Here is a 23,222-nt window from a genome sequence, read left to right as displayed (position 1 = left end):
AACAGGCCGATGGAAAGTATTCCAGTAACCAGAGAGCGCTGCATATTTCCCCCGTACCCAAGCAGTGGAATGTTCTATTTAAGTATCACGGGTAAGGGAGCATAACTTAGTGATTTGGGCAATGTCGGTTTCATATAATAGGAATATGATATTTCTTATGCCAAATGGTTATTAAAGTCTCTAAGAATAACGTGCGGTCAGCTATTCCTTGCACTTAAAACAAGAAGTGGAGTTAAAGCGCACAGCGTTTGCAGCAGAGGGGAAATAAACATCAGACGTCTCCGTCTTAACCGCAGGCGCGGTGTATTGTGGGTGCTGTAGTTCACCTGCTCGGTGGAAAAGCGAATGTGCGGAAGGCTCGACACTACAACTCCCACAATGCTGTGGGTGTGTACCGAGGAGAAAGAATTGTCTGTATGGCTGGTATGGGGCAAAGATGAACTCTGTGGCGTGTCGCAGTCGGTGTTGGTGGTCCCTTGTGGCCAAAGGACGGTTGACGGTGAACTGTAGCATGGTGCTAGGGGCAAGAGGGAAAAATACTAAGCCGACCGATACCAAGAACAAGCCTTTGAAGCAGTGGACGCTGATCGTGAGCCCTCTAGGCAGCCTTAGAGTACGACTGCCCTGCAATGTGAGGGTGAGACCCCAGGACCCCCTCGCCTATCCAGATGCCGACAGGGTGTTTGTTATGGTCAGTGGCGTGGACCGCAATGTTCACCGGGGGCTGGATCTCGACAACATTGAAGTCAAGTACAATGAAGAGTCCAGGCAGGTGCTGATCTATTCAGAGAACATTGACAGCCAGACCTGCGTGGATGTCACTACTCCTGTGCGCTTTAGTGAGTACCGCACTGTTAGTGGTGCTAGATGAGGTGTGCCATGTGACACCCAGTATAAAGTGTGCTTGTTATGTACTTTTAATTTGTCTTGCTTTTTGTTTTAAACACGATATGCCAATACGTCCTAAGTGCGGCCTGTCCGCGGAGGCTTCCCCACCCTCGCCCAGCGCGTGGCCTATCCGCGGAGACTTCCCCGCCCTCGCCCTGCACCCGGCCTGTCCGCGGAGGCTTCCCCGCCCTCGCCCAGCGCGTGGCCTATCCGCGGAGGCTTCCCCGCCCTCGCCCAGCGCGTGGCCTATCCGCGGAGACTTCCCCGCCCTCGCCTTGCGTCCGGCCTGTCCGCGGAGGCTTCCTCGCCCTGCGCGTGGCCTGTCCACGGAGGCTTCCTCGCCCTGCACGCGGCGTATCTGGAACTGCGCGGCCTGTCCGCGGAGGCTTCCCCGCCCTCACCCTGCGTGCGGCCTGTCCGCGGAGGCTTCCTCGCCCTGCGCGTGGCCTGTCCACGGAGGCTTCCTCGCCCTGCACGCGGCGTATCTGGAACTGCGCGGCCTGTCCGCGGAGGCTTCCCCGCCCTCACCCTGCGTGCGGCCTGTCCGCGGAGGCTTCCCCGCCCTCACCCTGACCGCGGCGGCTTCCCCGCCCTCACCCTGCCCGCAGGCTGTCCGTGGAGGCTTCCCAGCCCTCGCCCTGCACGGGGCGTATCTGGAACTGCGTTCCCTGCGTGTAAAAAGCTTCATTAAAGTAAAAAGTCCTAGGATGGAGTAATCCTATTGTATGGCGTAGTTTGCATTGCAGACTTTATCCCCATTAGAGATCAGCATCGTTTTGTTGGAAGTATCTCCCTATGCTTATTTTAAAAGTCGTCTGAAAGGTCCAGTGTGTTAACCAAGTTAAAAGTGAAATGACTGTGACGAGTTCAGGGAAGATATGAGTAAGTATGTGCCTCACTCCCATAACCCGTCCCCCAGTGTTTAGCTTTGTTTCCTAAGGTCTCTGCAGTCATTAAACAGGCCGGATCGACAGTCCCAGCTCCTGGATCTTTTTAAGGGACCCTTACTGCTATATAAAACAAAATCTATAACTTGATGTGTGCTTCTTCATACATTTCCGCTTACATTTTAATGATCTTGCATATTAGTACAGTGCAATAAATAATAGTTGAAGAGCCATCAAGTACTAGTTGGCCCCGCAATAGAATATTTAATCTCTCCACTCAACACCAACTTATTTTTAGTGTTTCGACTTTGCAATGTTTTGCATCTTCTCAAGGTGATTAGGAATTGGGGGGGAGAGAATGATGACCGTAATTAGTTCATGCTACTAGTAGTAGAGGTTCAATGTGTCCGGTATGTAGACCCTAACAGGCCCCCGTCACATGCATTGATGATGAATAGCTGTCGGGAATAAACTTACTCTGTGCACGTTTTACAGAGCAGCTGCTTTTTAGCTTTTGGTGAATATTGTAATGCAGAATGGGCGCCAGCAGTATATAATCTTTCTTGTGTTCATTTCAAAATGTTATACTGTTGCAGTGCAGTTATTGCTTGGTTTTGGGAGCAGCTTTTGGACACGTGTGGCTTTATACTATGCTGTGTACAAGGTTAAATGGGGTCACAGCATATATTCTGGGAAGTGGAACACCTGTTACATGTTTTTCTTTCATGTTAAATGGCCAATTTGACATTGAAATGGTGTGTGTGTGTGTGTGTGTACACTCACTGGCCAGTTTATTAGGTACACCTTGCTAGTACCGGGTTGGACCCCCTTTTGCCTCCAGAACTGCCTTCATTCTTCGTGGCATACTTTCATCCATATGGACCTGAGCAGTTGCTGCAGATTTGCCGGCTGCACATCCATGATGTGAATCTCCTGTTCCACCACATCCCAAAGGTACTCTATTGGATTGAGATCTGGTGACTGTGGAGGCCAGTGGAGTTCAGTGAACTCGTTGTCATGTTCAAGAAACCAGTTTGAGATGATGTGAGCTTTGTGACATGGTGCATTATCCTACTGGAAGTAGCCATCAGATGATGGGTACACTGTGGTCGTAAAGGGACAGACATGGTCAGCAACAATACTGAGGTAGGCTGTCCCCCACACCATTACACCACCATCAGCAGCCTGAACCGCTGATACAAGGCAGGATGGATCCATGCTTTCATGTTGTTTACGTCAAAGTCTGACTCTGCCATCTGAATGTCCCAGCTGGATTTGAGACTTATCAGACCAGTCAACGTTCTTCCAGTCTTCTGTTGTCCAATTTTGGCAAGCCTGTGCGAATTGTAGCCTCAGTTTCCTGTTCTTAGCGGACAGGAGTGTCACCCGGTGTGGTCTTCTGCTGCTGTAGTCCATCTGCTTCAAGGTTCAGTGTGTTGTGCGTTCAGAGATGGTATTCTGCATACCTTGGCTGTAACAAGTGGTTATTTGAGTTACTGTTACCTTTCTGTCATCTCAAACCAGTCTGCCCATTCTCCACTGACCTCCGACATCAACAAGGTATTTTCATCCACACAACTGCCGCTCACTGGATATTTTCCTTTTCAGACCATTCTCTGCAAACCCTATAGACGTGCGTGAAAATCCCAGTAGATCAGCAGTTTCTGAAATACTCAGACCAGCCTGTCTGGCACCAACAACCATGCCACGTTCAAAGTCACTTAAATCCCCTTTCTTTCCCGTTCTGATGCCCTGTATGAAATTCGTCAAATGTTTGGGAGAGTGTCAGACTTGTGGCCATGAGTGTATTCCTCCTTTAAGATGTAGCTGGCATAGCTCTAGTATGTAATCTGCATTACTGATAACCTCAGTGCCAATCGTGTTCTAGAATATGTATCTGATCAGCCTGGCGTAACTGGGTGAAATACTTTTTACTACGTATAACTAGGATTTTCCCAGAAATGCAAATAGACCACGACGGGTGGTATTTTTTTCAAGAATACTAGCTTTTAAAGTTCCTGACGTTGGTAGAACAACATTCCAAATCTTTCTATAGGCTGTAGAGCCTGTGACTGCTGCAGGGTGGAACCCGTGATGACGGGTTTTGGTGTTCCAATGTTTGAGCGGCTGTCGGCAGATGTATTGTATATGTCATGCTGTTCTTCTGCTTTGTTTGCACTTCACCTGATTATTGATGCTGGAATTCAGTCTCAGTCCTGTTAGTATATGGTGTTGACATGACATTTGTGAATACCAATATAACAACTTTGTGTATTTAAATAGCATTTTTAACTTCTGTAATATTTTATTGAACCGTCCAGCAGATTTAAATTGTACATTTGCAATTAACGTGTATTGCGCTTAGTGTAACACATTAAAGGGGAACACAATAAAATGTGTAACTTAATTTATTTTATTTTAGCATTTTATTGGCTTTAAAATTGCTTGATGCATGTGGGTTTTTTTTGTATGTGTGCACTTATCTTGTCTCAGTGTACTATAACAACTAGCCCTTATTAAGTTTTCCAGAGGGAGCATACAGTTAGTGGTAATCTATATTAGAAGGATTTTAATATGAGCTTTTGGTGTCACAGTGTTTACCAAACCTAAATTAATTAGATGACCGAATGGTCTGCAAATTCTGTTTGTATTGGTAACTTAATGGGAGTAATTTTATGGATCCTAAGAATAAATATATGATTATGTGGGTTTATAACTCCCAGTAGTGTGTTTTTTGCTGGACATTCCCACTTTTATTTGGGTGGTGGGGGCCAGACCAGCCCAGGGGGTAAAAACCCAATGGAGGTCTGTACTGTTGCAGGACAGGCCTCTTTGCAGCTCCCTCCTTACTTTCTCCCTATGATAAAAAAAAGCTGTTTACTGAGCAGTCATTCAGGAACTGGAAAACAAGTTTCTCCAACAAAGAAACGTGCAAATATTTGAATCTGCCCTACAGGGTTTTAACAATCGTTACAAAAATGTTCTTCTCGTGGTTCACATGTGCTAAACCCATTCATTTCATATGTAGGCAAATTATATACTCCCGTGACTAATTGGACTTCAGTTTTGGTGACGTAGACACTATGATCCTCATAATGAATATTTTTCCCTTGGACCTTACTGGACCTTTAATCAGCCTGTCAAACAATAACGCATATGTTTCATTGGTTACCCCTTTCTGCTAAATAAAATACATTCCATTTAGAAACACTGCTCACGTCGCAGCCTATTGCTGTCCATCTCCTGGCAGGTAGACCCCCCAGCGGTACTGTGCATGTGCGCCCATCTGGGTGCGGGTCATACCCTTACCAGCATGCTAGACTTCAGTATTTTGGTTTTGTTCTGTTTACTGTTAAAGGTTAGTTGTATTTTCTAGATCCGGTCGTAGTTAGCCCTGTAATAAGAGTTCTTCGCAACATACAAAAGTTAAAAGCACCATCACGTCATGTTAATGTTCTGTAATCTCACCGATGCAACAATTTTAATTTGTTTTAAGATTCTGTATTAAGTATACTGGTTATATTGTTTTATGTGCATGCTGTAAATTTACCATTTATCTCAAAATTTCATTCTAGATGTGAACATCAAGACTTCAGGCACTGGTAGTGTAAACGTTAAACAAATTGAATGTGACAACTGTCAGATAGAAACCGAGAAAGGAGACAGCGTTCTTCATGCTGTCAAGGTAATGCTCACAGGCTTCAAACCTCATCTAAAATGCAAATCCACTCTATAGTTAATCTGAAGGAAGCTCTTGTCCTATTTATATCTTCTCTTTTATAGTGTTTCCTGGCCACTTATTGCCCTGTCACTACTTAGTGAATATTTTCCTATAGATTTACGCTTCCGATTATGGTGTTTAGAAGCAGAGTTGAATTATGAACTTTTTGTGAACAGTAATCTGGTGTTAATTTCCACATTTCATATATATATATATATATATATATATATATATATATATATATATATATATATATATATATATATATATATATATATATATATATATATATATATATATATATATATATATATATAAGCACTGGAATAGCGAGGGCCAGGTCTCGGTTTCCAGTCAGCTGCTGAGCAGTGGTGTCCCTTGCCAGGGTTCTTGTCTGTGAATGCCAGGTGCTGGTATTAGCTGTAAGTAGTAGCAGATTGAAATAGCAAGGGGGGGGGGGTTATGGCTCTGCCATTTGCCTACCCATTCTCCTAGGCTATGGGTGATCCAAGAAAGGAGGACCCCGTGGTGTCTAATGGTGAAGCAGATGTTGTGTGCCATTCCCTGCACCATCCTGGACTGATGGATTGGGACAAAAAAAATACCTGTTTTTTTTCCATTCCCGTTACTAGATTTATATAACAAAGAAGAAGGAATATAAACAGGCAGGAGCATTTTTAAAGGAATTTGATTATTCTGCACTTGGGATTTCTTGACCCTTGTAAACACGTAGTTCATAACAAGCTGTACCAGTTTGAGCATTAAAACCAGGCCAGTTGATAGTTTTTATGAGACTGGAGGTATTGGGGTTAATACTTCTGGTCACCAGCTGAAGTCTGGTTTTAATCCTCCCAGATTTAGTCCCTGGAAATCCACTGTCCGTTGAAAATAAACTAATCATATATGGTAACTGGTTTATTGAATTGATTTAATTGTTTAGCTTACAATAAAAGCTTAAAGGAAACAAACCAAATGCCCGATTTCCGGTGTATGTTGTGAAGGTTTTGATGTTTGTGTGCTTTGAAGCTGTTACATGAATTAGAAAAGGCATGAAACCATTTTAGGAACATTTTGTTTGGCTGGGAATTCTTGACATCATACAGAGACACTTGAATCAATTGAGTTCTGGAAGTTCACTAAGCATAAAAACCAGTGTTTCCAGTACACGGTTCTAAAGCAGTGGGGTACCTGGTTATCTAGAAGAGACCCCTGGGCTTCCAGAAGCCTGCAGAGTGCCATAGGGCGACTCAATCTAACACAGTTTTGTTTTCCTGAAAATGTAACTAGTCCATTTTGAAATAACCTATTGTGATAAGAAATGTAAAGTATTCTTCTAGGTATTTTTAAATTACTTAATTGAAACTATGTAAACCATGATCCATTTTGCAGCAGTTTCCCCTCACGTTTCATTAATCCTAAAACCGATGTGCCGCATTTACCGTATTTGCTCAGTTATATGACGAGGCTTTTTTTCATAGCAAATGCTCTGAAAAATAACCATTGTCTTATAATCCGGCCTCAAATAGAGGTTTTACTAGAAGACTAAGATCCAGATCCCCCGCGGCACTGCAGAGGACCTGGATCCTCCTGTCTGGCAGCTGGTGGACAATGCATGCAGACAACCTCCGCTGCTATCCGACACTTCCGCCGGGGCTTCTATGACAGAGCACCGCCGTGAGGTCATATAGCGGGTAGCAGCAAAGGTTGTCCGTACGCGTCGCATTGACCCCATTTGACACCAGAGAGTCTTGAGCATGGGGGACAAGTTTTACCTTTATTTTTATAAGTGGTTTAACAGTTTTAGTTACACCTTATCTGTCACCAAGTCCTACAGAGTACACAATTTAGATTTTTAACTTTAACTCAATGGTTCAGTCATAAAGTATCACCCTCTAGAAGAGAAATGGGTCCATTGGAATTTAGAGTAATAGGCCTTGTAAGTAACTTTGAGCTTGTACTATACAGAAATTAAACCACCAGGGATATGTATGTGGCATTTATAGTTAATCACTTGCGATGTTAAAAATGCAGCTACGAATGCTTGCACTTAAATCTACTGCATATTGTCCTTTTAAGTCATTAGGAATGTTTGTGGCAGTGAATTTATCATTTTTTTATCTATCCTGTTCAGTTTGGGGTATCTGATGTTGAGGTTTTTTTCCCTTGTGGTTTATTTTTCTGTTGCAATGGTATGTTCAACTGAGAGATACTTTTTCTAAAATCCACAACTTTTTTCTGTGTGTGATAATAAAAAAAAATCGCAATAATGAATTGAATGCAATAAGAACAAATAATAATATATTAAAGCTACAGAGAAAGTTACTTTAAAAAGTCCCAGTTTCTTTTTTTTCTTAGTCTTTTTTGTACTCGTGGTTTATACCCCAACCTAGTTTTCTCCTTGAACCTTGTTTGTGCTTTTGGAGATGAAACTTTGTGACAATTAACGAACATTATTTTCTCTTTTAGGGCCACAATGTCCACATAGTAACCAAAGGAGGCAAAGTGAGATGCGTGGGTACAGTCCATGGAAATGTAGATATTCAGGCTTCATCTCACAGTGTAAGCAAGAATGGACGATACACCTTTTGAGGTCACTAGTTGCTTTGCTTTCAGAAACTAATTACACAAACCCGATAGGTGATAAATGTTTCCTTAATGTTTTTCTCACATGATATTTACATTTATTTTTTTTTTACAAAGGCTCTGATTACTGAAATGACCAAAGAATCTTTTGGGCCACTCTAATAAAAACCTTCTTCCTTCTAACGTGACTGTCCCCGTTTGGACAGTTAAAATAAGTCATATATAGTTTTATATTTATTTACATAATTTGGTTTAGTGAGTAATCCCCCCACTCCACTTACCTCCCTGAACCTGACCATAGTGTTTCTGTAGGAAGTCGCTAAACCACCCCAGCTCCTTAGCCTGCAAGTAATGGATTTTGGCCAAACACATCTCCTGCTTGTTTAAGGGCATAAACACTACACTCAATGCAGCTCCACAGCTCCAGGGTCTAGTGAGACCCACCATGCACATGTAAAGATGGCAAGTAAGCTGCCGTGTCTGTTCTCCTTTGGTTGTCTCCTCTTATAAACCTCTTAACATTTTCCCTTATTCCCCCTTTTAACAAGATGATACAAGACATATGTGCTGAATTATTGCTTCCAGAAGCTTAGGATATGCAGTCATTTGTAAAATAATTTCTCAGTGGTAAACAAGAAAAAGTTAGCAATAGCATACATCATTCTGAGTGTATTTTATTAAGAATCAGAAGCAGAACACGACACAACGCCTCCCAGCCTGTGGCAGTACCATGATAATGAAGTGGCTGCAGTTAGGTATGAGTCCGAATATAACTATAGTTTGTCCAGGCTGCTACCTTTTGCCCAAATACTATTGCATTACACTAGTAAATATGCCTAAAATGTAAGAAAAAGGCTCATTGTGGAACGCAGAGCAAAAAAGATATAACTGCTTAACTTAAGACAAAACGTATATGATCCGCACTCGCTGACCTCTGCCGATGATACAATAACAGACAAATGTCATATAGACTTTTGGAGGAAAATGTTTCTTACTGAGTAATGCTGTGATAAGCTGTTCAGTGAAATCTAATGAGCACCATTTAAATATGTGTGATGTATGACGTTTGTTGTAATACATAATTGCAGTACTAGACTTCTGCCACAAGGTGGTGTATTAGGAGCACTTATACAAATGCAGCTAAACCAAAACTATGCTTTCCCTGTATTCTGGTCACAAGCTTTGACAATCCATTCATTCTAAACATGAAAACAAGTGTTTTGTACACTTAAATACTGGGCAAAGAGTAAAGGAGAGGATATATATATATATTTTAAATATTAAACATTTTAAAGGTGCCATGTTGGTACAAACTGCACCTTGGCATGTATCAGCAGGCCACCTTGACCTACAATAATTGCTGAACGTGAATTATATATGTATTTATGCTTATTTTTATGTATTAAGTGCTTTACGGTTAAAATGAATGGTATAATAAGTGAAGACATATAATAAGTACAGTGAATGTACATACATTTTGATCTGGATACAATAGGTATGAATACATTGGGAAAGGACATTCCTGTCCCATAGAGCTTACAGTCTAAATAGTAGTAGTAGTAGGGAGTGGATGGACATACATATGCAATCAGGTGAAGGAGGTGGAAGAATTCCCATGTACTGTACTGTAGTTCTACGATAAAATGGTGTACTCTTTCAGGATTAGGAGCAGAAATGACATGAAGCTGCAGCTGTTCTTCGCTTTACCTCCCAACTTCCCAAAGCCAGCTGAAGTCTGCTGCAGCATGTTGGGAAGTACAGACTGCCATAGCTACAGCGCCGCCGATAGCCCATGGCCGCTGAGCATACTCCCGCCGTGCTCTGGGGTTTGCATGTAGCCAATGTACGCATATAACTGAGTGGTCTCTTTAAATGTTCATGGTGACCGCCTGAAAGTGCTCCCACCGGTTTCAGTGGGAATTGTTTCCTGCTGCAAACAGCCGGTCATTGCCAAGAATCATCAGACCACAAGAGGAGGGGGGAGCTACAGTTTATTTAACTTTTTTGAAAAGTACTTTAATATGCATTATTCTTTGGAATGGCTTCCTGGGACATTAAACTGTCCCTCCAAGGCTATGTTTTTATGTTTCCTTAAATTAAAGGAAATCTTTTGAGATAGCAACAGTTTATTTTCTTCCATTTGATCATGTTTGTGGGTCATATGGTCCCAATTAACTAGTTTGTTCATAAAATTCCTCTCTGGGGTTTCCTGCCCATTTAAATGCTTCCAAACCCCCCTCGGGCAACTGGTTTAAAAGACAAATCACTGAAAGGCTATCAGTGAACAGTACCCACGGATTGGTAACGATTTCTTTTACTCTTTTATCTCCAGCATTAAGTCATGGTGAGTAATCAGATAGTCTGTGATTAGGGTGTCAAACACATGGAAAGCGAGATGACTATTTCAGGGACAATCAAAGCAAATGCTTTGCCAAGATTTTTACAATTATATTGCATTTATTAATAGTTTTGAACTCTTGCCATGCCTAAATATAACCGCTGAAGGCTGAAAAACAATTTTCCCACTGGCACCCAATCTGATAGTAGGAGTGTTTTGGCAAACAAAATCTAGTACAATTTCAAGAAAAAAATATTTCTAATAAATGGTTATTTTAATCACTGGAAGAAAAGGGCCCTGTAAATCTAAATCTTGAACTGCTTGCGACAAAATGATCCAATGCAGTGACCGGAGGCTACAATACACTATACATTAAATGGCTTAAACATCGTCTTGCTTATATAAACAATAATGTAAATTGAAACCATTGTTCTACTTTTTTGGTGCCTTTACCTTATTATTACCATAATCTGTTGTTTTATATAGCGCCATTATATTCTGTAGCGCTGTACAATGGGTAAACATGACATAACAAGTAGTAAATAACAGGGAGGTAAGGAGGGCCCTGCTCCAAAGAGCTTACAATCTAACTAACAGATATTCCATTTTTGTTTCCCTGGCTTGAGTTTGCTAAGGCTGTCACACCAGGCCTGATGGGCGAGGTGGGAAAAGCCCAACACCAGTGAAAAGTAAATTTAGACCACTGGGGGATTATCTTGCTCCTGTGGATCTGTATTGGGTTTTAGTGACGTAAACATATTGCCATGTCAGAGCTCTGTCAAAGAATGTAAGGATCTGCCCCATAGACTAAGAAAGGGTGGACGGTTAGGATAGCATTTTCTCTCAAGCTCCATAATATACTGCAATACTGTCAGCTAGCTATCAGTGTTTTGGAGGGACCATCCGTCTGCTTTGTCATTGCAAGTTCTCATTCTAATGTTCCCGTCATTGCAACTCCAACTTCGAATATCATTTTGAGATTTTGCGGGCAGGCAGTGTAAATTTTATGCCATACATTATAAACCAATGACTGTATTTACTGGTATGTTTACCAGTTTTCTGGTTATATGTATCACTAGATTTATGTTTTTTTATAATTTTCTACATACTTTGTAATCTTTTTGTTTAGAATAATGTTGTTTATACTTCTCATGTCTGCTTTGCGTCTTTACAGACTGTAGATATTGAGAAGTTGCTGGGAAATTCCATAAATATTTGCACAGAAGATGGCCGTTTGAAAGCAAAGTACCTTTATGCCCAATACTCCTCAATGTCCTCCACTGCGGGAGATATTCTGCTAGGAAGTACCCACGGTAAGAGTTCCCCGTATTTGTCAGTTTTAACAACATCACAAGTTTGGGTGAGCAAATGCTATTGAAAAGAATGTATTTTCTTGTCAATTATATGTTTAACATGCTTAGATTGTAAAAACTGGAAAGCAAAATTGTAGCTTCAAGCTACAATTATCTAAAATAAGCCAAATCCCACGGCGAGGAGCTGGTAAAGCATGTTGTATTATCCAGATCACTTTTCTTTACTCTGATATGTACTGATCACTGCAGACCGGGAACGCCCTACAAGAGCTGCGGTTTTGGAGATGCTCTGAGCCGGTCATCTAGCCATCCCAATTTGGCCCTTGTTAAAGTCGCTCAGATCGCTATGCTTGCCCATTTTTCCTGCCTCTAACACACAAAATGTTCACTTGCTGCCTAATACTGGATTTGCCCGAATATAGGCTGTACTTTTTTAAAGTGGGGGTGCGGCCTATATTCGGGGTCTAGCGCAGGACTGCGCAATTTGTATCGCCCGATGCCCGGGACATGCAGTTCCAGGCGCTGGGCAGGCAGCAGGGTTAGGATACAGATACCCCACAGGGCTGCGGGGACCTGCATCCTACCCTCAAATACGCTGAGACAGCCTCCCCTGCCAGCACTTCCCACGGGGGGAGTGCCGGCACGGTAGATTGTCTAAGCGAATTGTGCAGACGTTCACCGGCTACGGTGATGCACATAAACAACCTCCGCTGCCAGCACGTCTGCTCGATGTGCTTTAACAATCTCCCTTGCCGGGAATTCCCACGGGGTGGTGCCGGCAAGAGAGATTGTTAAAGCACATCGTGAATAAATCTTCTCTGTGAGTATGATATGCATTCTTACAAACAAAAATATAACACTTAACTAATGTAGAAACTGCAGCCCTGCAGCTGCCCTCCTGCTCCATGGTCCGATGGGCCTATGATATAGGGATAAGACAATGATTTGTGCTATTGTATGACAATGTAACAACTTATAACCATGTTAAGAGCTGTACCGCTCCAAGGACCCAACTATCCTTAATACACCCAAAATGTGCATTTCTACCCCTCCTGCCTTCCAAGCTGTGGAGTTGCATCGACGATGCTGCATGTTGGTCGACAGGGTTATGTTTAATTAACAATTTAGTGGGGGAAAAAAACACAATTTAAAAGTTTCCCTCTCTTAGCAGGCTCATAAAATCTAACAGTGTATGCGCTAACAGCAGTGTCTGATCCATTGTTGCTCACCATCCACACTGGGTGCCACTTGCCACCCATGCTTATGATTATTTAGATACTCTTATAATACAGCATAAATTAAACAAAACCTTTTTTTAAAAAAAATAACACTTACAAAAATATACACTTCTGGATTTACTGATGAGCGGTATTTGAAACCATCATTAAAGTAATTTACTGAGTTATGACTACAGTGTAGTTCATGTCTGATGCAGACTGTACACTAACAGAGCAGCATCCAAATTAAACAAATCTTTGTGAAGTGACATCACCCTGCTTATTTAATTTGGTGACATATGAATAATTACCCGCAGCCTTGGTTCAGATCTTTTTTTTTTTTTTTGTATGTGTGTGTGAAAAGTGCCTTCACTTTTCTACTTGTTTGGGCTATTTGCACCATTTTTGCAGTTTAGCACTGACCTGTTTAACCAGTCTCGCACCCCGTGGGATATTGATCCCGGTGCGCTGTAATCAGAGCCGCTCTCGCGGTTGACTTGGCTGGATACTGTCCTGCTGACAGTTCTCATGAGCTGACATCCTCGTTATCAAGCAAGAATAAACTCCACACAGGAACTCAGAGTTACGCATTATCATTAATGTTGTGTTAATAACTAATGAGGAAACTGAAGCGACTAAAGCTTTTCCCAAATTCCAACGTTTACAGTCCTATACTTAAACTAAACCTATGTAGTGCTGTCAACATGTTAACTTAAACAATAAATATGAATTAAAAACCAACCCTATACGTACATCATATGTTAACTTTTCTCAAAATCGACAAACTATTGTCCCAGGTAGCTTTTGCAAAAGCTGGTAGGGAGAAGTAGGGAGATCTCAGCTTTTGGGAGATGAATATTAAATATAGATATCGCTAAAGAAATAAATATATATATATATATATATATATATATATATATATATATATATATATATATATATATATATATATATATATATATACAATCTAAAAGTAGAATTTATGTGTTGATGGCCATGTAAATTATTGAGGTTTGAAGAACTTAAGCCTCGGGGAACATTTGTTTTTAGAATTCTACATAACTGATTTTTTTTTTAATTTTCTATTTTTAATGTTTTTTTCTTATTTCTATATTTGAAATCAATTTCCTCCCGCCCACTAACAACTATTAACACTCTCTGTGAAAAAGAGTGTTTTTCCTCCTCTGCCTTTTTTTGTAATCACACCAACGGTCATGGAATGTTTCTAATCGACATCCTCCATGGGGAACAAATTGGAGCGCAAAACTCCTGAACATCTGCAGCTTCATGTCGTTGGCCAGCTGTTTGCAGTCCGTGGTTGTGTAGTCATAACAGATTTTCAAGTAATAACCATCAATAAGGTAGGGATTTATGGTTAGTTTGCCCTGTAGGTACAACCAAAGAGTATTTTGTCTTCTAGTAAAGATAAAATACATTTCAAAGTATCCACATGACTCTTCACTCAGAATTTTGAACCTAGCATATATCTCCATCCTCCTAACAATTCTCCTAAAAATCCATTACATAAGTTATGGTGGGTAAAGGTGATGGAAAACCCTTCCACTAAAATTAAGGGGGTAGTAGAAGTAATGGTATTCCTTGGCTACCCCAAGTCTCAAGTATTAAGCCAGTATCCCAACCTCATGCTGACGAGTCCCATTAAGGACGAAACAGCTGTCCATGAGTGGTGATCTGGCTATTGCACCGCTTACCCGAGTTTTGTCTAAAGGCTGTCTTGTACAGCAGCCAATTACTTTCAAGGGATCCATGTATAAAGTGGATATAGAGGCAAAAGGTGATCATTGTTGACCTTATTTGCATGTGCCTACCCAGAATCCCTTGTGATTGTGGCAGCACCATGAGATTTCTGAGGGAAAAAAACAAGCCTTCTGGCTTGTCTGGTGTCTGTAAATGAGTGTTTAATAATGCTTCTACCCTAAAAATCCAGAAAGAGGAAAACAAGGAAAGCAGTTTGGGATTTATTCAGTAAATGGAGAGTTGTCAGGAAAGTTGTGTTTCAACTCTTGCTTCACTATCCATTAGGAAGGGCTGATACTGGCAAGTTTCTGTAGCAAGAAGGGCTAAACTGGCCCTGTATAGTTCAATGAGTGAAAAGAAACCGCACTGATATATCTATATGTCTCTCCTTTATTTGCTGATTGACCCATGTGCCCTTTACTTCTTTTCTCTAACCTGGCTTAACAGAAGCACCTATCCTCCCTGCAGTCACAAAGGCCTCTCATAAAGCTTCCAGGGTTCTCACGATCATATGAATATCTTCAAGAGTTTAGAAGTTTGTATGAATTACATTAACTGAAGTGGAGCGCTAGTAATGCTTTCCATAAAGCTCAGCTTAAACCCAACCTTTTGAGTTCATGACATATTCGCCTGCTTAGTACGACAGGAATGCCAGCAGAATTCAGTGCTCAGCGCTGCCAACTAGGGAAAAACGCGTACCTGGGCATAGCAGACCTTTTGCTGCTGAAACATGTACGAAACATTGCTTGACAGGCATTGATTAAGCAAACCATGCAAAGCAGAAAGAATAAGCGGTCCTGTCCACTGGTCAACTAATCTGCTTCGAAACATTAACAAGATACTCTATCAAACATATATAGTGAGAATGTTCTTCTGGAGCTACCTTGGCCAGTTTAACCGTGCTCTGAGATTTGAAAATATGATCTATATTTTCTTTACGCACACAAGCCTGAAGCAGCGTAAGACCACCTGGTTACTAGTCTGCCCATATGTGTTTTATTACATGGAGAATTGCTTCATGTAATAAATTGCGTTTACAGGAGTAATCCAGAAAACCGCCTGTAGTTGATAGGTCTGCTGACGAATCTGTTTAGATCACTGGACCACCAATGATGCTTGGCTGACTAAAATGTCCAAAGACAGTGTGTATGTGTGTGTATTTATTCATCCTTTTGGGGAGAATATGGCTATATTTGATGAAATATATATTATTTATTGTTTTATATAGCGCCATCAAATTCCGTAGCGTTGTACAATGGGCATTGCATAGTTACTCCTGACTTAATGCGTCTATCTTTTACAGGTGACACAAAGCTTCATACAGAGAGAGGAAATATTACAGTAGGTATGCCATTATACTCCATTGTTTTGTATATGTCACTTTAACCCCTTTTAGACCGGTGTATATTCATTGCTGGCTTTCCCCATGAGGTCGGCACAGGCATCACATTTATATTGTCTTTGTGCTAATGAGCATGTCTGCATTGTCGCATTCTCTGCTGTACCGATGCTGGGGAATAAAGCTGCCGATTGATAGCCTTAACCCCTCTCTGTCAGCCAGGACAAGGTTATCAAACATTTAAATTACTAAACTTGCGTGGATATTATTTTTCTGGGTAAGTTATCTGCGTGAGCTACTATATGCTCTGTATTAGTACTTTTTTTATGCTTTGCGATGTGTGTGATGTTACGTATTTGTAAGGTTGTGCCATAATTACTCTAGGATCTAAACAGTGTTTACCATGTGCATCCTTTTTCCTTTTATTGTTGTGTTTTGTTATTTATCTGTTTAGCTAAATTAAAATCTTAATCACAATTTAAAATTGCAAGTTATTGTAATGTTATGTATGTTAAGAAAAAGCACTTATCTGTGTCAGCTCTTCTGCCTAATAGCATCCTCCTCTTACCAAGTGTAATGATCCCCTGCAGATTCCTCTGATGGGTGTCTAACCGCATCCACTCACCAAGGAGCCATAGATGTTTACGTCAGCCAAGCTGGGAAGGTACATCTGAAATCAGACCAAGGTGAGAAAATTGTTCCGTGAAATGCAAGCTTCCCACAACAGCCGGAATTTTTCTTTGCAAGGTTATGTGTTGGAGATTTTCTCGACTTCATTTGACATGTTCAGTTTGTGACAATGCTTTGTTCTTGAGGTCTGTGATTAGCTTCGTGTGCTGTATGGGTGTTAAGCATCACTTTGGGCTTTGAAATGACTTTGCATATTGTGAAACCTCTCTTTCCATGTATAGTAAGTAAAGGGCTCGCTAAGGCTGATACAGGGAGTGAAAAGCATTTAGTGCAGGGGTACAGCAGGCCTTCGTTTTCAGCGTGCTGCTTTTCCCTGGTTCATGTATGTGTGCTGCCGGGCGCCTTGTACATGTTCACTTATAAGAAAAGAGATCGTTCTTTTTTATGGTCGGTGTGTGACAAAAATGTATTTCCCTAGGTGACATATTTCTCTTACCGTGAATAGGTAGCATTACTGTCAAAATACCCGCAACACTTCAGGCTTCCTTACAGCTTTCTGGAGCCAAGGTCGAGGTCAGCCCTGAGGTCCACTTACAGGAGATCCAGAACACTTCAAGAGAGGACCAGGCAACCGTAACAGGTATATTTTTGTTTGTAAATCCTCTATTAGTTATATAATCTGCTTTGACATGTTTTAAGGTATAAAACGGGGTACAGGCGATATCTGTGTGGGATTATGGACAGGGTGATTCTGTACAGCATACCAATTGCAGACAAACGGCATGTATAATGCCGGCCTAAGACATAAACACCTAAATACAGTACATACAAGCGGCTGCTTTTAAATGAGATGTACAGTAGCTACTGGTACATTACTGCCCGTGCAAAAGTGTTCACCCCTCCTTGGCATTTTTCCTATTTTGTTGCATAACAACCTGGAATTAAAATGGATTTGTTGGGGGTTTGAAATCTGTATTTGATTTACACAACACACCTACCACTGAAGATGCAAATTAATTTGTATTGTGAAACAAACAGGAAAACTTGAGCGTTCATAACTATTCACCCCCCCTACTTTGTATAGCCACCTTTTGCAGCAATTACAGCTGCAAGTCTCTTGGGGTATATCTCTAGCACATCTTGCCACTGGGATTGTTGCCCATTCTTCAAGACAAAACTGCTCCAGCTCCTTCAAGTTAGATGGGTTCCGCTGGTGTACAGCAATCTTTTGTCACACCACAGATCCTTAATTTGATTGAGGTCTGAGCTTTGACTAGGTCATTATATTTAAATGTTTCCGCTTTTAAACCACTCAAGGTCAACCTCTGAAACAGATTTCCCTGTCTTAAGCGTTATTCATCATTCCTTCAATCCTGACCAGTTTCCCAGTCCCTGCCGAAGAAAACTGGGATGGTGTTCTTGGGGTGATGAGAGGTATTTGGGTTTGCACCAGACCTAGCGTTTTTCCTCAATGGACAAAAAGCTAAATTTTTAGTGTCATCTGACCAGAGTACCTTCTTCCATATGTTTGGGGAGTCTCCCACATGGCTTTTGGCGCACAGCAAATTTGTTTGCTTATTTTTTTCTGACCACTCTTCTGTAAAGCCCAGTTCTATGGAGGGTAAGGCTTAAAGTTGTCCTATGGACAGATACCCCAATTTCCGCTGTGGATCTTTGCAGCTCCATCAGTTATCTTTGGTCTCTTTGTTGCCTCTCTGATTAATGCCCTCCTTGCCTGGTATGTGAGTTTTGGTGGGCAGCCCTCTATTGCCAGGTTTGTTGTGTTGACATATTCTTTCCTATATATATATATATATATATATATATATATATATATATATATATATATATATATATATATATATATATATATATATATATATATATATAGGAAAGAATATATCAACACAACAAACCTGGCTATATATATATATATATATATATATATATATATATATATATATATATATATATATATATATATATATATATATATATATATATATATATATATATATATATATATATATATATATATATATATATATATATACCGTATTGGCCCGAATATAGGCCACACTTTTTTCCCCCACTTTAAGACTTTAAAGTGGGGGTGCGGCCTATATTCGGGGTCTAGCGCCGGGCAGGCAGCGGGGTTAGGATACAGATGCCCCGCAGCGGTGCGGGGGACCTGCATCCTACTGTCTGATACGCTCAGACAGCCTCCCCTGCCGTCACTTTCCACGAGGGGAGTACCGGCACGGGAGGTTGTCTAAGCGCATCGCACGGACGTTCACCGCACGATGCATTTTAACACCCCCCCCCCGACTTACCAGGGCAGACTCCCGGGTGTCTTGCAGGGCCGGCGGAAGACACCTACGCAATACGCGTATACAACTTCCGGTGCCGGTACTTCCGCTGAGTGCCGGCACCGGGAGTTGTATACACGATGTGCATAGATGTCCTCCTACGGCCCCGTAAGACACCCGGGAGTCTACTCTGGTAAGTCGGGGGGGAGGACAGAGTGGCAGCATATCTCGGGGGGGGGGGGTCAGAGTGGCAGCATATCTCGGGGGGGGGGAGGACAGATTGGCAGCATATCTCGGGGGGGGGAGGACAGAGTGGCAGCATATCTCGGGGGGGGGGACAGAGTGGCAGCATATCTCGGGGGGGGGGAGGACAGAGTGGCAGCATGTTTTTTGGTGCTTTTTTAAAGAAAAAAACTTAAAAAAGCACCAAACTTTTAGGGTGCGGCCTATATACGGGGGCGGCCTATATCCGAGCCAATACGGTATATGTGTATGTATGTATATATGTGTATGTATGTATATATGTGTGTGTATGTGTATGTATGTATATGTGTATGTATGTATAAGTGTATGTATGTATGTATGTGTGTGTATATATATATATATATATATATATATATAATATATATTAGGGCTGCAACTAACGATTATTTTAATAATCGATTAGTTGGCCGATTATTTTGTCGATTAATCGGATAAAAAAATACATTATTTTAAATTGAAGAAAAATTGCAATAAAAACGTACAATTTACACTTTCATCTCTTTATTGCAATGGCCTCTCTCTATTCACCTTCTTATTTTACTGACATAATAATAAAAGCTGACACCGTGAAAAATAAAACCGAAATAACGTGCTCTTATGGTGAAAAATAAAATGAAGGTGATACTTCCCTGATTTGGACCGCAGCTCCCAAGATTGTATACAGTCCTTATTGATGGGTTGGAATCACTTCTTTGATTTGTGAGTGCATTATATCACTTAAGCTTCACATTGAACAAATCATCTACACTATATTGTATTATTATTTTTTTCCCTTTACATGTACCTGCGCCCCATTTAAATTTCGTTTGTTGTATAATAATAAAAGCTACAAGAACCCAAACACAGTGTTTCTCAAACTAGGTTTTAATACAAAGTTATTAGTAAATACCCGGCACCGTTACCGACAGGAGCCAGAGTGGTGTATGGGTGAGTTATAGTGGTGTATGGGGGGTATTATGAATTTTAAGGGCATATAGGGGGTATAAGGCATATGGATATTGGGCATATCAGGGGGGCATACACATATCTGGGGGTAAAAGGTATATCAGGGGGCTCAGTGGCATATAGGGGGTATAAGACATATCGATATTAGGCATATCAGGGGGGCATAAAACAAATCTGGGGGTAAAAGGTATGTCAGGGGGCTCAGTTGCATATCACTGGCATATAAGGAGTATAAGGCATATCAGGGGGCACAGTGGCATATCAGGGGGCACAGTGGAATCTGGCATATAAGAGGTATAAGGCATATATGGGGCAGAGTGGCAAGCTGGGGGTCAGATGTGCATAACTGGGGGCAGTTTGGTAAATAAAAAAAATTTAAACAAGGCTTTTTTCTCAGTTTTTATTAAATATGAAAAATAGTTAACATATGAATTAATATTTACTAATAACTGTGTATTAAAACCTAGTTTGAGAAACACTGTGTTTGGGTTCTTGTAGCTTTTATTATTATGTCAGTAAAATAAGAAGGTGAATAGAGAGAGGCCATTGCAATAAAGAGATGAAAGTGTAAATTGTACGTTTTTTATTGCAATTTTTCTTCAATTTAAAATAATGTATTTTTTTATCCGATTAATCAATTAATCGACAAAATAATCGGCCAACTAATCGATTATTAAAATAATCGTTAGTTGCAGCCCTATACTCAACCCTGATCTGCACTTCTCAACAACTTTGTCCCTGACCTGTTTGGGGAGCTCCTTGGTCTTCATGATGAAGCTAGCTTGGTGGTGCCCCTTGCTCAGTGGTGTTGCAGACTCTGGGGCCTTTATTTAACTAATTATGTGACTTCTAAAGGTAATTGATCTTATTTAGGGGCTTCACCACTTTTCTGTTTTTTTTTTTTTTTAATCTTTTTAGAATTCTTTTAAAAAAGTAATTTTCTTCATTTCACTTAATCAATTTGGGCTATTGTGTGTATGTCCCTTACAAGAAATCCAAATAAAAATCTATTTTAATTCCAGGTTGTAATGAAGCAAAATAGGAAAAATAGGGGGTGAATACTTTTACTTTTGTAAGGCACTGTAGGTACTGAAGCCGGCTGGTTGATTGTAACTAGGACATGATTTTGTAGTAAGTTACAGTACTGAAGCAGAATTCACAGCATGTTGACCTCATAGAACCTCTTTGCCCTTTTTCAGGATCTTTGAATTTGGGAAATGAAAAAGAGAAGTTAATTGAGGCTGAAGCTAAACGAGGCACAGTTTCCCTTAAACAACAAGACTGGCTACAATCCCTAAAACTTCAAACAACCTGAGATATTCAAACCTTTACCATACTACTGTTCCAGTAGTACCGACCTCTGTTCTAACCACTGCAACGAGGAATTACACGATTCCTAAATAATCATTTTATTATGGGGTGAATCAATTTTACTGTATTTTGAGAAGGTAAAAAGAAATCTACAAGATTTAGGAGTATAATTAGACAACCGCCAAATTTTACAGCGCTGCTTTCCGAAAAATATCAAAGAATTGAAAAGTACATACAGTTATGTGTTTGACAGAGAGGAAATACTGTACAGCAATGGACCATTCTCCTCTGTGTCAAGTGAGCAAGGGTTACAGATACCACCATCGTGGCTTTAAACTTTAGGATCTGTGTTGGGGATGTTTTTAAACTTGAAAGTGTACATTCACAGGCAGTGTTGCTACAGTCTCCTGGCAGTTCACATCTCAATGTAATAAATTAGCACCTGGAAAGTTTCCTAATGCCCCGTGCCTTCTGTCAACTACACAACTGGTTTTGTGCCACCGTGTAGTGCTTATTTTTAAACCTAGGATAGAGTTATATCCATCTTTTCAGGGATCTGGCAGTGCAACCATTTAAGGAGGGTATTTTATCCAGCTGTTAATAAAGCCAACCCAATAGGAATACCCAGCCTGAAGTAACTCTTTTGTGCACCTTATAGATCTTTTAATGAAAAACAGTTCTTCCAAGTAATAGGTCATGGGAATAGAACAATAATGCATTCTGTGCCTTTGGCAGTCATTGTAGTGTGTTTGCTGTTAACATTTGTATTATTTCTTCAGACTGGTATGTTAAATGGTTATCCTACGGCATTCTATTACTTGTTTTACAAATTGTTTTCTTCTAATTATCTTATAACACAAGGTTCTCCTTTTTTATATATATGTATAAAAAACATGTGCGGTTTGTCACAGCGCAATAAATGCTAACCACTAAACGGTATAAGATAACACACCAGGAAACGTGAGGCTGTAGATATTGTAGCTTGCAATAAAAGTTAGAACAAATCAGTCTTGCGTGCTTTATTCATTCTCACAATGCATATTTTACACTTGGTAATCCGTAAAAATATTTCATCTATGAGGTCTCCTATAATGATCTGATAACCCTGCCGTTTCTCCCTTCCAGGCTCTGTATCCACCTCAATGATATGAAAGCATTGTGTCACTGTTAGTCTGTGTCACCTGGACCCGGTGGTAGTACACATACACACAGGTGGGGGGTCCTGGTCTTCTTCAGTTGCTGGTGCACAGTTCATTACTTCATTAATGGTTTTATATGTTTCAATAACTGTTACATCATGAAACATTATACTGCAATGTATTCCATAAGTAATGTTGAAGCTCAGGCAAGACCAATTCCTCATTAAATCACAACTGAGAGTGTTCCTTCAATTGGATTGTTAATGGCACAAAGTAGTTAGGACAAGGATGTATTTTCTGGCACTATAAATAGCATTTATACCTCTAAATCCACCTAAGCAAAGAGACTAATTAGGCCCGCTATTGAATAAAGGCACTCACTAACACACTTCACAGGCTATCCACGCTCGCACTGGAAAATAGCTTTGTAGCTTGCTTCCCCGTCTCCTCTTCAGTTTCCTCCAGATGTGACACACCATTAAGCAGATCACCATGCCGATCGTATCCAAACCATGGGGGTGGATCATCATTATTGTACTCTACTTTCTGAATCTTTGATTCCATTTTTAAAACAGCTGCC

The 23,222-nt window shown here is 40.7% G+C and overlaps 2 protein-coding genes across 2 annotated transcripts in view; one reads left to right on the top strand and one right to left on the bottom strand.

Annotated features, from left to right (window-relative positions):
• The first annotated feature begins 368 nt into the window (after nt 1–368).
• Nucleotides 369–22,507, top strand: FAM185A (family with sequence similarity 185 member A). The gene is made up of 8 exons (XM_053464265.1): nt 369–839; nt 5,351–5,460; nt 7,963–8,055; nt 11,592–11,730; nt 16,009–16,050; nt 16,635–16,730; nt 17,180–17,314; nt 21,392–22,507. Exons 1-8 carry the CDS (start codon nt 437–439, stop codon nt 21,505–21,507), a joined length of 1,134 nt encoding a protein of 377 aa, XP_053320240.1. The 5' UTR covers nt 369–436; the 3' UTR covers nt 21,508–22,507.
• FBXL13 (F-box and leucine rich repeat protein 13) overlaps nt 22,412–23,222 on the bottom strand; it is a 60,315-nt gene continuing 59,504 nt past the window's right edge. Inside the window, exon 21 of the mRNA XM_053464272.1 lies at nt 22,412–23,222. Within this exon, the coding sequence (XP_053320247.1) occupies nt 23,033–23,222 (190 nt within the window). The 3' untranslated portion in view covers nt 22,412–23,032.

This window comes from Spea bombifrons, chromosome 4 (genome assembly GCF_027358695.1).
Source record: "Spea bombifrons isolate aSpeBom1 chromosome 4, aSpeBom1.2.pri, whole genome shotgun sequence".
NCBI classification, from domain to species: Eukaryota; Metazoa; Chordata; class Amphibia; order Anura; family Pelobatidae; genus Spea; species Spea bombifrons.
Note: the sequence above shows the minus strand (reverse complement) of the source record. Positions and strands in the feature narration are given on the sequence as shown.